At 43.0% G+C, this 15,847-nt stretch overlaps 1 protein-coding gene across 37 annotated transcripts in view; it reads left to right on the top strand.

Moving 5' to 3' along the window:
• The first annotated feature begins 7,448 nt into the window (after nt 1–7,448).
• The window catches only part of LOC125507790 (uncharacterized), a 174,120-nt gene continuing 165,721 nt past the window's right edge, over nt 7,449–15,847 (top strand). Inside the window, exons 1-6 of one of the 37 annotated variants that reach the window (XR_007283011.2) lie at nt 7,520–7,672; nt 7,816–7,935; nt 8,079–8,227; nt 10,358–11,942; nt 13,220–13,292; nt 13,981–14,978. Coding sequence is in view for 4 of the 37 variants with exons in the window: in XM_048672287.2 (XP_048528244.1) it covers nt 7,520–7,672; nt 7,816–7,935; nt 8,079–8,227; nt 10,358–10,448 (513 nt within the window). In the remaining 33 variants the exon portion in view is untranslated. Of the gene's footprint in view, nt 7,690–7,815; nt 7,936–8,078; nt 8,228–10,357; nt 14,979–15,847 lie in introns of those variants that run through there. The other 36 variants (XR_007283009.2, XR_007283003.2, XR_015603940.1 and 33 more) reach the window with 36 other exon arrangements.

The raw sequence follows: 15,847 nt of genomic DNA, 5'->3' as shown, positions 1-15,847 counted from the left end.
GACTATCGATAATCCGGACTGAGCGAGCGTCCTTATCTTGCTCAAGAGTTGATGAACTTCCGCACTATCTTCCTCCTCGAGGCTCCGAGGGCGCTAGTTGTGGTGTTTCTTCAAAGGAATGCTTGTGGACTTGGGGAGGTCCCTCCGAACTGGGTCTAGAAGTGCGACGTCCTCAATATAGAACCATTCGGAAGGCCACTCTTCGGATGCCTTCTTTGGTGTGCCGGATAGGTATCCGGTCTCGGCGATGCACCATATTTCAGCTCCGCCCACTTCAAATATTGATCCCTCGTGATTACGCGGGACGAGGCAGAATAGCCTTCTCCCTAGTTCAAAGTGGGCCTCACAATCCAGGAATAGCTCGCAGAGAGTAACGTAACCCGCGATGTGCAGAATGGAGGCCAGCGTGAAGTTGTGCAGTTGGAGGCCATAGTACTCCAGAAGCCCTCTGAGGAACGGATGAATTGGGAACCCGACACCTCTTAGCAGGTAGGGAACAAAGCACACTCGTCCCCCCTCAGATGGATTGGGGAAGTTCTCCGTTTGAGCCTCGCTGTTGAAGGAGGTCAACCCCGCTCGAATAGGGACCAGATCCGCGGGCGGAAGAAATCCTTGCGTTTGCAGCTTCTCCAGCTGACTATGGGGAACGGAGCACCTCTCCCACTCGCCTTTTTCTGGGCCGCAGGGACGGGAGGAGGAGCTGGGAGCATTAGCCATGTTGGAGTGGTCTTTCCTAGCAATCTTTGAGGATTTTTTTCGCGTGGTGCTGAATGGATCTGAGATCCAATCTCTTTATAAACATTCTTTCTCGCATAGCCGGGGTGTTATGTGTAAAAAATGCACTGACCTCTCGCATTCACTTGACACGTGGAAGCTGAAGTTGTTGATACACAGAAGCCGAGGGGTACGATATTAAATGGAAGGCCGGATACATCACTTTGAAGTCATCGGAGGAGGAACCCGCCTTGCAATGCCGAATACAATCTACGCGCCGGACACCTCGTCATTGAAGTCTGGTTCAGGGGCTACTCAGGGAGTCCTGGACTAAGGGGTCCTCGGGCGTCCGGCCTATTAACCATGGGCCGGACTGATGGGCTGTGAAGATGCGAAGATTGAAGACTCCACCCGTATCCGGATGGGACTCTCCTTGGCGTGGAAGGCAAGCTCGGCAATTGAATATGAAGATTCTTTTCTCTGTAAGCCGACCTTATGTAACCCTAGATCCCCCCGGTTTCTATATAAACCAGAGGGTTAGGTCTGTAGAGCCGAAGACAGATAGCCATAGTCAAACATGCTAGACTTCTAGGGTTTTAGTCATTACGATCTCGTGGTAGATCAACTCTTCTAATACTCATATTCATCAAGATCAATCAAGTAGGAAGTAGGGTATTACCTCCATAGAGAGGGCCCGAACCTGGGTAAACATTGTGTCTCCCGTCTCCTGTTACCATCGACCTTAGACGCACAGTTCGGGACCCCCTACCCGAGATCCGCCGGTTTTGACACCGACACCGCACACGGCTAAGAAATCAACTTATGTGTCTATGGGGTGCCCCCTCCCCCGTATATAAAGGAGGGGAGGAGGAGAGGGCTGACCCTCATAGGGCGCGCCCAAGGGGGGGAGTCCTACTCCCAGTAGGAGTAGGTTTCCCCCTTCCTAGTTGGAGTAGGAGAAGAAGGAAGAGGGAGAGGGAGAGAAGGAAAGGGGGGCACCCCAATTCGGATTGGGCTGGGGGGTGCACCCTCCACCTTGCCGCCTCCTCCTCTCTTCCACTAAGGCCCAATAAGGCCCATTGACTCCCCCGGGGGTTCCGGTAACCTCCCGGTACTCCAGAAAATGACCGAACCATCCGGAACCATTCCGGTGTCCAAACATAGCCTTCCAATATATCGGTCTTTATGTCTTGACCATTTAGAGACTCCGTGATCACATTTGGGACTCGGAACAACCCTCGATACATCAAAACACATAAACTCATAATACCGATCGTCATCGAATGTTAAGCGTGCGGATCCTACGGGTTTGAGAACTATGTAGACATGACCGAGACACATCTCCGGTCAATAACCAATAGCGGAGCTTGGATGCTCATATTGGTTCCTACATATTCTACAAAGATCTTTATCGGTCAAACTGCATAACAACATACGTTGTTCCCTTTGTCATAGGTATGTTACTTTCCTGAGATTCGATCGTCGGTATCCTCATACCTAGTTCAATCTCGTTACTGACAAGTCTCTTTACTCATTCCGTAATGCATCATCCCGTAACTAACTCATTAGTCATATTGCTTGCAAGGCTTATAGTGATGTGCATTACCGAGAGGGCCCAGAGATACCTCTCCGATACACTGAGTGACAAATCCTAATCTCGATCTATGCCAACTCAAGAAACACCATCAGAGACACCTGTAGAGCATCTTTATGATCACCCAGTTACGTTGTGAAGTTTGATAGCACACTAAGTGTTCCTCCGGTATTCGGGAGTTGCATAATCTCATAGTTATAGGAACATGTATAAGTCATGAAGAAAGCAATAGCAACAAACTAAACGATCATCGTGCTGTGCTAACGGATGGGTCTTGTCAATCACATCATTCTCTAATGATGTGATCCCGTCAATCAAATGACAACTCATGTCTATGGCTAGGAAACTTAACCATCTTTGATTAACGAGCTAGTTAAGTAGAGGCATACTAGTGACACTCTGTTTGTCTATGTATTCACACATGTACTAAGTTTCCGGTTAATACAATTCTAGCATGAATAATAAACATTTATCATGATATAAGGAAATATAAATAACAACTTTATTATTGCCTCTAGGGCATATTTCCTTCACCACCAACACCACTAAAGACAATGACACTGTCATGGCTGAAGACAATGTGGAGCTCGAAGTCAATGCTACAACTGAAGACATTGTGCAGCCAATCGTTCCTCCACCAGTGCCACACACTATGGAATGTGCTTACAATCATGGTGAGTTGGTGACTGTCAAATGGCCCATTCTGGTACCACCCACTGCTCTAGGCCCTCAGTATGATTATCATGTGGAGGAAAGGCCTCAAGTTCAGAAGCCAAAGCCAAGATTGCCAAGGCTTCCTAGTGCTGCAACAACTCAAGGCTCATTCAGTGTGCTCAGCTTTAGAGAGCACAACACATTCTTTGAAAACGCCAACAACCCCTACAAGAAGCCCAAGATCTCCTCTGACAGATTTTGGAGCCATCAGCAACGAAGCTACTACTCATGCATCTTATACAACCAAGACCGGATTTTTCCTCATAAGCGTCTGGATTGTGATGCTATTGCTGGGCTGCCATGCCTTGAGGAGGCTCTGGACTACTTCAGAGACGTTGGGTTGCTTCCATTTGTAACTGACAAAGAGCACTAGAACGAAGAGCTTTTGCTGCAGTTTTATGCCACATTGCACATTCGAGGCTACAACCGGGATCCGAAGACTTGGATCCTTGAGTGGATGACAGGTGACATTCATTATGAAGCCAAAGCTCAGGACATCATTGAGATCACTTCCCTGCCCACTCCTGGTGAGTTGTTTGAACCAGGTTGTCAGCTTCATCAGAATGAACTGCAGAGCATATTCCAGAAGCCAGAGCCAAACACGAGCCAGATGTTAAGCATGATGAAGCCTTTGCCCCATGACGCCGAATACCCCAAGGAGTCCTTTGTAAAAGGACCTTGAGTACTTGCCCCGCACCGTTTATCACATTCTGGGGCGTACTATGTGGCTTATCAAAGGCAACTCTTCTGAAGCCAAACTCGAAGGCACCATGAAGACATTGGTCTTCTACATCATTAATGGCATCAGATTCAATATGCAAGATTTCTTCATCCGACAGCTTGTAGCTTCTGGCATTGATCTCTTTGGTCTGAAATTCTATGCTCCCTGGGTTATGTGCCTGATCAAGCTTCATTTCACAGTCAACTCTCAACCTTCAACTCGCAACCACGTTGTATTCTTGCCTAATGTTGACATGTCTCATGAAGCCATCTACCCCGAGCCTACTAAGAAGCCACTTCACTTGCAAAATGCAGAACATCAAAGCTTCACTCAGCCAATCGAAGGGATTCATGTGCCAAATTCTGCTACTCCTGCTTATCCTTTGGCTGGCAACTTGCATCTGTTGCATCGTGCCAACACTGAAGTCACAGCTAGTACAATTGCTCAAAGGCCTCAGAAGCGTCCCCGTGTCCTCAACGACCGTGAGCTTCTGGTATCCCTACATCAGAAAAAGGATAGGCATCATGACTAGCTAAAGCGCCAAATGCAGAGTCTTCTCGTTGACGTTAATCGCATTCGCAACTTAGCCACAAAGAACTCATTCTTTGCGCATGAAGCCTGTTGGAGGTCCTGGAAGAGCCTCACACTACTCTGCTCTGAAGATGATCTTCGCGAAGATGGCTTCACAGAGAAATTCAAGTTTGACTCCAGGGCACCACAGTCTACAAGTTGGCGTCCAACACCTTCTATTGAAGATTCTGATTTTTCATCTTCGGCTGCAACTGTTGTTGCACGAGTTGTCGATGAAGAAGACGACGCCACTTCACCCGCAATGGCTTCGCTGCACCACAACTCTGCGGCAGGCCCGTCTACACCTCCCAACTCCAACGTCGACCCTGCTGCTCCAGCATCTTCTCCAACTAGGAACGAGTAGATCCTCTATGTCTTCAAACCTTTTTGGTCCTTACTGACAAAAGGGGGAGAAGCATATGAGGTTGATAGTCTTCAAGTGGGTCCATATGGGTGGTTGCCTAAATTTTTGCTAAGGTCTTACAACTCTCATTTTGAAACTATTTGGCTCTTGAGTTGTACCACTTAAACTTGATGGTCGTCTACTACTTTGTGATGTGATGATAAATTTCGCATGAAGTCATTTTGCAGACGCCCCTCATTATGCATTTCATTATCTTCACTATTCTTATGTATGCATGATGAATTGTCTTCATGTGTTGAAGAGGATCTCCACAAAGTAAACCTGCCATGTGCATTTGCATTCAAAAGCAAACTACTCATATGCACATCTTCGGGGGGAGCCTCTTCAACTTATGAAGACAATGCCTATGATCGCAAACTTTCACATACTTTTATCCCCGTTGAGAACTTCAACCAGTTTGTCATCAATCACCAAAAAGGGGGAGATTGTAAGTGCATCTAGTGCCACCCCTAGTTGGTTTTGGAGTATTGACGACAAACTTGGTTGAAGGACTAATGTGTTTGTGAGAATTGCAGGATAACACAGGTAGTAGTCCCTTATTGATTCGGTTTACCTACCAGAGATGACCCCTAAAAATGTGTGAAGACATTGAAGACAATGGTGGTTCGTGAAGACATTCACGATGAAGATAATGACATGTGAAGACATTCACTTGAAGACTATGGAGTGCAAAGACATAGTTGTTTTATAATTTCCTTTTCTTCTTTATTGAGTCATAGGAACCACCGTACTGTTAAGTGGGGCCCAAGTGAACAAAGTTAGAGTGACTGATGTGATGCTCAACCAAAATCCTATGTCTTCAAGCAAAGATAATGAGAGCAAATCTTATCCAGAGCTGGATGAGTCAGCTTTGCTTGTAGCCCAAGCCAAGTTGTCGCGTGTGTTTGAAATCCGACCGTTGGACACGTGTCGGTTCCTTAGTGACCCAGGGTCATTTTGGACATATCATGTCGGGTTGCCTCCAGGCTATAAATAGCCCACCCCCACCATAAATTGGTGGCTGCTCAGAGTTAGTGCACGGCTTTTGTCGTTTGAGAGCAACCCATCTCTGAAGCCTTTGAGAGAGAGATCCTTGCGAGGACAAAGCCCAAAACACCCAGAGCCAAAGAGTGTTAGGCGTCACTGAAGTCTTTCTCTTCGCGTGACCTGAAGACTTGTTACACTTGAGGATTGTGAATCCTCTAGCCGGTTAGGCGTCGCGTTTTGAGCATCCAAGAGCCATTGTGGATCGCCGGTGAACGAAGTCTGTGAAGGTTTGGAAGTCTACCTTGAAGACTTACCAGAGTGATTGGGCGAGGATTGGTTGTCCTTAGCTCAAGGGGAATAAGGTGAAGACGCGGTCTTCTGAGTTCAATCTCAGCCTCCCTAACCAGACGTACAATTGTCACATCAACTGAAACTATGGTATACCAAATCCCTGTCTTCACCAAGCAACTGGTTCTATCCCCAACTTCCTTTACTTTTCAGTTTGTCTTCGTGAAGTCATTGCTTGCTTGTCTGATCTGATTAACTTCACGGTGTGAAGACTTTAACCTGTTTGGCTTCATACTGTCTTCCATTCTGATCCATACTACCTAGCTGCTGATAGTCTTCGTACTTTCACTGTATTGCTTACTTGACTATGACTTGTCTAGTGTAGTCTATCTTCCGCTGCATATCAATAGGTTCATTTCATCTGTTTGTCTCCAAAGACCTCATGTTTTGAAGACCTCATGTTTTGACTATGAAATGTTTGTCTCCAAAGATTTCATGGTGAAGTGGCTGCTTACATGTGGGACCAGACAGTGCTGACGTGACTGCTTACATGCGGGTCGCAGCTCCGGCATAATGTATGTAGCAAAATCCATCACCGGTAGTACCAAAATCCAACAACGGTTGCAACAAAAAAGGCACCGCCATAGTAGGTCGTAGCTCCGCCGCGATGGATGTAGCAAATCCAGCGCCGGTAGTAGCAAAAAATGGCGACGGTTGCAACAAAAAACTTGGCCGTTTCCAGCAAAGTTCTTTCGCCAGTTGCCTCACTTAGTTTGCTTCTCCTTTGCTGCCGTTGACGTGGGGTTGCAATTTTTTTGCATACGGTTCCAGCACATCAGCGGGGGGTTGTAGCTTTTCTGTGCTCCTCGTCGGCCGGTAGAGTAGAGTTGCAACATCTCGCTGGCCGGTGGTAGCACTTCGCCGCCGGTGACAGAGCTTGCACAAGTTGCGAGAGGCATGGAGGGAGGCTGCGGTCTGTGAAGGAGCAGAGCCGCGTCGGCTGGGGGTTGAAGAAAGAGGAAAGGAGAAGGGCAGTTTCGCGCGCGGGCCCACCCATGTACACTTGGCTCGCGCGAGACGATTGTTTACATGTGTGCGTGCGCCAGCGTGGCGTGCGGGCCAGCGGAAAGTCCGGCCGGACTGCTGGCTCCAAACGTTTTGTTTTTTGGAAAGAATCATTGGGGGTGATGCATTGCTTCTACTGGCAGGGGTGCGGGGTATCTTCTTTAAAAAAGAAAAGGAAAAAGAGTAAAAAGCGAAAAAAAAAAGAGACAGAAAAGAAAAAAACGGGTAAAAGAGCCGGAAGCTTCACAAAACCGGGCCGAGAAGCTTATGGAAGCTTCCCATAGATCGGGACCTGCAGAAGCTCACTGGGCTGGCCCATAAACAACAGGTGTGGGCGCCGTCAAACGAACGGCCTGGCATCCCGAATAAAATAAAAGGAACCGAGTCTCCGCAATCGTCGAGCCATTCGCAACTAGAAACCCTAGCCATCTCCCCACGCCGCCGCCGTTCCCCTCCGGTAACCATGGCTGGGATGGCATCACGCTGCGAAGGCAACACAACCGGCGACAAAGGCTACTGTAGTGTGATTTATTCACCCTATCCACAGTCGTCGCCTCTTCCTCCTCGCCTGACCGACCTGTTCCAACACTTTGGTCTGGACAAGATCCGCGCGATGGTAAGACGTTCTGAGAGGTGCGCCCAATCACTCACTTGTCTTTCGTCGTCTAGTCTTTCCTTCCATCCAGATTTCAGGCCTCCCGTGCTGGATCTGTATACCTCAGTTAATCCTTAGGATATATTCTCCTTATATTTATTCAGGAAATGAGTGCTTTCGAACGTGCTCGTGATGTATTCTACATCGTCGAGGGCGAGGATGGCGACGAGGACGACGAAGACGACGAGGACGACGACGTGGATGTGGACGAGTCGGATAGAAAGGTAGGGAAGGTGGTAACAAGCTTCGTTCTATCCATATGTAATATGTTAAAATATGCACTATATTCTTTATGTTGGGCGAATTTGTCTCTCCATTCTTTGACTAATACCTGCTTCTGATCTCCACCATGTTTCTGCCTGTTCAGCTCTTAGATGATGAAAAGAAACCCGATATCACGAAACGACCACACACTCCTATTGGAGATGAGGTGGAATGCAAGAAGCCAAAGATAGCAGAAGGCTCAAGGTGCCAAGGAGAAGAACCTGAGGCTGGAGGGATAAAGAATTCCTCCTGGTAGGTAGTGTTTTATGTGTATGAAATTCCAACCTTTGTTTTCTAACTTAACATTGCACCAACACTAACACATTTCAAATATGCACTTGGTTTACTCTCGAGTAAGCTGCAGTTTCTGCAATCTCTGATGTTTAATGTTGCATCAGCCAGTTGAGCAGTGACCACTTTTATCCAAATGGTGTCGGACTGTTGTTTTATGCAACTTGAGAAAATAAATAGATAGCTTTTATCATTAAAAAAATCAGGTTGCTCATACTGCAGTTTACTCTCAAGTTGCAGTATTAATTTTTCCAATACATTTCGGCATTGGCAAAACCAGCACCTTAGAATTGCTGTCATTAACATCCTTTTATTGATGAGGTATTAACAATAGATGGCTGTTAAAATGACACCTAGTTTATATATATAGCATACTTATGTAGCTTCACCTGTCGTCTGAACTATGATTATATGGAAGCCCTAAAACTTCATGGAATAATTTGTACCATCTAGCAAACTTCTAAGCCCATGCTTAAATTGGGAAAATTGTATTTTTCCCAATGCAATTCTGCAGCGCCCAGTAAATCTGTTCTTTGGACTCAAATACTTATCCTCTAAAGCATCAGGTCAAGTTACCTTGTAGAAAAACTTGTCTCTTCAAATGGTCTCTACTTTGTTATTTTAGCACAGTAGAATTCATACTGTGTATTTTCTAATTAATTATATTGGTGCTTTCCAGAGCTCGCTAGTGCTTCTGTTGACTTAGCTGTCCCTACTTTTTGAGGAAACGTTCAATTGTTCTTGAACACAGAAAAATTTCAGATTATCCCCTCTTATACCTAACCCACCTATATTCTTTAACTTTAAAACGAGTTAATGCGCAACCAACTATATAACCTATCTTTGTTTTTGGGATTTTTACCTGCATGTCTTAACTAGATGAACCTGTGTAGAACTCAAACTCATTAGGAGTCAGGTGGCCTGTAGCCGCTGTACCTACGTTTCATACTGTAGGTATGTTGTCCGAGAGTGCCCTTTGGGCAACTCGAATGCTGATCACGTAAGGGCAACTCCAACTGGCCGATGCAAATGAACTTGGTTTTTGTTTGTTTGGATTGGTTTGGTGTTGGGGTGTTTTTGTTTATTAGCAAATATGCCCGAACGGGAAAAATAATGTTCTTTTCCATGTCTCTTAACTCAAGTACCTATGCATCATCGCAACCGGAGAACAACACATGCAGATTAATATAGTTAGTGATGCTACCAAGATTCGTCACTACGCAACTTTCTCATTTTTCAATTCAACCTAGGCACATTGACTCGCTTAACTCACATTTTCTGAATTCAACCGGCTTCCTTCCAAATCGACTTGCACCCCCACGTAGAACTATTTTGGGCCACTTACTGCAACGAGTGTTGAGCATGCAGGTTTTGACTGTCTAATCACTATCACCATCCCCTTCCTCTTTCCACCATTTTCCAGTTAGCATCAAGCTTATCTCTGCCCACATGGTCATCTTGGCTCTTTCGTGCCTCTTTGTTCACCCCAACTCTATGTTGGCTGCGCCGTTAGAAAATAAATTTAAAACAATAGAACTCAGACTTATCTAGATGCCCCTCCCTCTCATCTCTGAGCACATCGTGCTCCGTCAGCGGCAATGGCGGCTCCTTCTGGCTGGATTGAGGCGCGGAGACCCATGCTCCCCTCATTTGGTAGGATTCCCTCCTCCGGCGGGATCTCCTCTCCGAGCTGGATGGTGGGCACAAGATCCCCTGCTCAAGCCTCCAACCACGCGGCAAAGCACCAGCAAGAAATTTTGTTTGTTGGGGAATGAACGAATTGAATGCAAGATTGCATTGTTACAAGGACGGAGAGTGGAACACCATCTTCAATTTCTCATTTGATCCCACCTTCTCTACTTGATTCCCTGTTTGCTCCGTGTTGAAGTTCATGAACAAATAAAACTGGAAGATTATGCGATAGGTTTTATCCTGTACTGAACTTTTTTTCTCCAATCTTCGTATTTGTTGTGCTTGAAAATATTAGGACTGGTCTTTTGGTCCGTTTTCTGTCAATGAGTAAATGTTGCGTATAAAAAATCAGTGCTCGAGACTACGATTGCTTCATATATAATAACAAACTTGCTACAGGAAGAAGATTTGGGGCTGCGCTTTGGTCTGCGGCGAGGTGGACAGGGGAAGCGTCGAATCCAATCCAGGCCACCTAGACCAGAAGAATTGAATAGCTCTTGCTATTTGTTTGCCACAGGAATCCTTAATTAGTTTTAATTTCCTCTGCAAATTGTATGGTAGGTAGTTATTTGGTAATACATGAGCCTGACCTGAACTTTGGCATCCCGAAGTCTCTCAATCTTGATTGTTAGTTCCTTGCCCCTGATATTCTTAATGCCACGTAAGGTTAGACACAACCATTACAGTTTTGACAACAACACTGAAACATCAATGATATAATTTGACATATTTGTATGAGGATGACTATTTCGTTGTTACTTTTGCAGGAGAGTTCTATTATCAGACCAGGGTAAGTGCCGTTGATATGATGGATGCCATCAGGTTGGAGTTTGAAGCTGTTGTCAACAATGGATGCATGCCAGTTCTGCGCGCAAAGCTATTGTCAACAAAGGGATGCCTCCGTGTCCCACAGGAACCTTGAGAAGCTTGTGCCGACTATATGGCAGCAATTGTATGTTGCAAGACATGTGCTAGACAAACAAGAACTGGATGCCGACATGTCCACATAGATGGTGCAAACATCGACGAATTAAGACTAGTGTGAAAATAATCCTTCCAAGTTTTTCAACAAAAGAGAGATGAAATACTTTAGGCAGTGCTGTAATGTAAAATACTACAGCAAAAGAAAATGATTATGGTTCACTAGATGGTTCTGTTTCAGTTATTGGAATGGTTTCCCTTCTATATTCATCAGGTTCGAGTGGGAAGCTGCTATTGACAATGGATGCATGCAAATACTGCACACAAAGGTATTTTCGACGAAGGGATGCCGATGTGTCTCAAAGGAAGCTCGAGAAGCTGGTGCCGACTATAGGATGTTGCAAGATATGCGCCAGACAAACAACAACCGGATGCCGACATGTCCGCGTAGAATCTGCAACCAACGACATAATGCATCAAGGCCAGTGTGAGAAAAATGATTGTGCTTCAGTTATTGGAATGGTTTTCCTTCTATGTTCATATCATCATTATATTATTTACGAATTTTGCATTCCACTATGAATTTAATATGAACTAATGCAGTCACGACACCCTATTTCTTTCCCTGCTATACACCTATATATCACTATACCAATTTAAATACAGGGAGCTGCCTATGGACTTGGAAGCCTGAAAAAGGCAAATAGTAAACAACTTTGAGTTTCATAATCAAAATTGAGGCAATATTGTATATATTTAATTGGAATTATGTGAAAATTGTAGTGTGCCTTATCTATTTCCTTATCTATTGTTATGTATTATTTGTACAGTTATTGTTCAATGTTTAATTTAACCTTATGTAATTTCTGAAGAAAAAAAAAATGAAAGATGCATAAATGGATAAGCAGGTGAAGATATTATTGTTATGGCTGATCATGGAGGATGCCTATTCCTTTGAGCTTCCATTGTCGATAGGGACGTTGTAGTGAGATTTCTATCGAACTGAAGATATTGAAAGTTGAAGGTTGGCACTGGTGGGGTTTGCTTCTATGAGTACTGTTAGGTATGTGGTGTCAACAAGTTATGCTTAGAAGTACTAAACTTATGTACGCAAATAGCACTATCTTTCATTGCACACACACCTGGATGCTAATTCTTCCTTGGATTTTTTGTACGCAAATAGCACTACCTTTCATTGCACACACCAGGCTGCTAATTCTTCAAAGTATTATGCTATAAAATATGAATTAAATTTAGGCAGGTCTATCTTACATATGCGAACTCATCTCAGGCATTTTCCTTTAGCTACACAATTTACTCAAGTTCTCTTTTTGTATTGCCATTCAGCGACCTCTATATTTGATTACTCGCCTAACCAAGAGAATGAGTTACTATTTAGTTTCTTCTGATCTGCTCTGTTGCAAATTAGGCATCTTATACACTAGCTTGAAATGATATTCTTTAATGTTTATAAGAATAATAATTGTAATATGACATCAATTTGGGCGTAAATGTGAAGTTAATGTAGAGAAATTTATATAGAGAAAATCACAGTTTTTTATTATCATACAGAGAAACCATAAATCAAGAACCACCTCTGAAGCTCTGACACCCCCCCTGCACCACCCTAGGTCCGACTAACTCTGTCCTAGCTTCGCCTCTCCACTTCTCCAATCACCACAGGTCGTTGTGTTCTTATGTATGCATCCATTGCATCAGAGACTCTTACCACCACATCTAGGCTAAGCTCAAGGATCCTTTTTTTGTTTACAAAATTAGGTATTTGATTATAGTTATTTTATCTCTAAATAGGAGGGATTTTTCTTTTTTGTAATAATTAAGTCATGAAAGTTGGTTGTACATAATAAAACAAACAGATCTGCGTGGAGCTGCATGCATTATACATAATTAGCTTAATTAGCATTATAAGTTTTTGTACTGATGTTTCCACCATATAATTAAAGTGTACCTACCGTCATCTTGCCTGTATCCGAATTGCAAAGTTTTATAGTTCATATGTGGGCTTGCATACTACATAAAACTGGGTGGTGCTACCAATTTCTGAAGCAATGCAATCTATTGTTTTCTTTTATTCAAATATTCAGTCTGACTTCGCACTCTCTGTCTCTCTTGATTTCTTAGTAGTTAGTTATGTTCTCTCTAACTTTTAGCAATTATACGGCTGATCGGCACCATTCCGCCCTCAACTCGCTAATGATTCGTCTATTTAGTTATTTTAGGATCATTTATATTTATACAGTTTACGCTCCAAATAATCTTCATACAGATGGTCCAAATTTGTGATTACATGAATCATATTTCTATGTTCACCTTTTCCAGAATTTGCATTTTTCTGAAGTCATCAACGTGTCAGAGTGGGAGTATGGGGCACATATAAGTGTGTATTCTGCAGGTGAGAAAAATGGTAAGCTTTCAAGGGTCATCAACAACAGTGTGATGTATAGTACTACTAGTATTTAACTGAAATTAATTACAAATGGTCCATCTTAATTACATGAACTTCATTTCTAGGGTCCCCTTTTACCTATGATTGAATATTAATCAAGTAAAGAATGTGCTGGATTTATAATCATATTCCACGACATCAGATGTCTAGATTTCTTGTGATTACCTATTGCCAATATCCAGCATTTCATCTTTAGATATAGGTGAACCCCTTTTATGAGCAACAACGTAAGTATCTGCATTCTTATCTTCCACTGTGTCCTTTACAGACCTTTCATCTTTACCGCCTCCATTACCTCTATCAGATCTTCTTTTATGAGCGGCGGCACTCGTCGGTCACTGTATGATCATCGATGGGTCGTCTATCAGATCTTCTTTTGTCATCCCGCATCTTGGGTTGTAAGATTTAGTAGACTTTTGGAAGGTTTGGTGTAAGCTAATATTATTTTTGCTATTTTGCTATTTCTCTCTTTGGTCTGTCTCCTCTTACTTCTACAACAATGAAAGTTTCAGTTAGATGCCACGGTTGTCAAAAGCACTCACACTGCATCATATAATATTTTTAGCGAAGATTATGCTATCGTTATGGATGATCTTTTTTTTGCAGGGGCATTAAGGATGCTTTTTTCTTGCAGGAGCACTATGGATGATCTTCAAGGCTATGTATTTTGACTGAATTTTTGTTTATCCCCGTTGCAACACACGGGTAATGTTTCCTATGAATTTGTAAAATTAATGCACAATCCAGGTCGCATCCACACCAATTAATAAATTCAGCCTCAAGTTCCTACAGCCACATCAATTTGAAAAATCGAGAGGAAAATCCAAAGCCGAAATCCACTATCGCAAATTTTGAGAATTTTACAGTAACATCTCTCTCTCAAATAGTACTTTATCAAACCAGAGATGATTAAGAACTTGCAGATTTCCCGTTACTAAGTTCTGCCTAATTTATTTCTATTTAAGATTGGCATTTGACAAATCCCACGAGAGCTCCTGTTCGGCGCCTGTTGCCAATATCCAACATTTCATCTTTAGATATAGATGAACCCTTTTTATGAGCAACAACGTAAGTATCTGCATTCTTATCTTCCACTGTGTCCTTTACAGACCTTTCATCTTTACCGCCTCCATTACCTCTATCAGATCTTCTTTTATGGGCGGCGGCACTCGTCGGTCACTGTATGATCATCGATGGGTCGTCTATCAGATCTTCTTTTGTCATCCCGCATCTTGGGTTGTAAGATTCAGTAGACTTTTAGAAGGTTTGGTGTAAGCTAATATTATTTTTGCTATTTTGATATTTCTCTCTTTGGTCTGTCTCCTCTTACTTCTACAACAATGAAAGTTTCAGTTAGATGCCACGGTTGTCAAAAGCACTCACACTGCATCATATAATATTTTCAGCGAAGATTATGCTGTCGTTATGGATGATCTTTTTTTTGCAGGGGCATTAAGGATGCTTTTTTTTTGCAGGAGCACTATGGATGATCTTCAAGGCTATGTATTATGACTGAATTTTTGTTTGTCCCCGTTGCAACGCACGGGTAATGTTTCCTATGGATTTGTAAAATTAATGCACAATCCAGGTCGCATCCACACCAATTAATAAATTCAGCCTCAAGTTCCTACAGCCACATCAATTTGAAAAATCGAGAGGAAAATCCAAAGCCGAAATCCACTATCGCAAATTTTGAGAATTTTACAGTAACATCTCTCTCTCAAATAGTACTTTATCAAACCAGAGATGATTAAGAACTTGCAGATTTCCCGTTACTAAGTTCTGCCTAATTTATTTCTATTTAAGATTGGCATTTGACAAATCCCACGAGAGCTCCTGTTCGGCGCCTGTTGCGCCCGAACAGTTTCGGGGCGCACACTGCCGCGCCCTGTTGGGCCGGCCCATGAAGGCTGAGCGCAACAACCTTTATAATAACAAAAAACCGCAAAAACAGTGTGTTCTCCAGGATTCAAACTCGGGTGGTCGGTTCATTAGCCGACCTCTAATAACCACCAGAGCAACTGCACATTGGTTACTACTAATAGCGCCAACTCTATAAGAACAAGCGGGGCCGCGTCTATTATATAGCTTTGATTTTTGAATTATTTTTAGAACATCATGGATTTGAAAACGTTCATCATTTTTGAGGAAAAGTTCACAAACTTTAAAAAAGTTCATCGATTTTGCAAACAGTTAAGGAAAAAATTGAAAAAAGTTCAATGCATTTGAAAAAGAAGTTCACCGAGTTTAAACAAAGTTCAAATTTTTTGAAAAAAGATCATCAAATTTGAAGAGAACTTCATCAATTTTGAAGAAAAGTCCATTGAATTTGAAAAAAGTTCATCAAAATTGAAAAAAATTTCATCGAATTTGAAAAAAGTTAATCAAATTTGTAAAAAAAAAGTTCATCCATTTTGGAAAACTGTTCATCGATTTTGGAAAAAATAATTTTGAAAAAGTTCATTGAACCAGGAAGAAGGAAAAAAGAAAAAGAAAAAAAG

Source organism: Triticum urartu, chromosome 5A (assembly GCF_056163025.1).
Source record: "Triticum urartu cultivar PI428250 chromosome 5A, HENAU_Tu73, whole genome shotgun sequence".
Lineage (NCBI taxonomy): Eukaryota > Viridiplantae > Streptophyta > Magnoliopsida > Poales > Poaceae > Triticum > Triticum urartu.
This window is presented reverse-complemented; position numbering and strand designations above follow the sequence as displayed.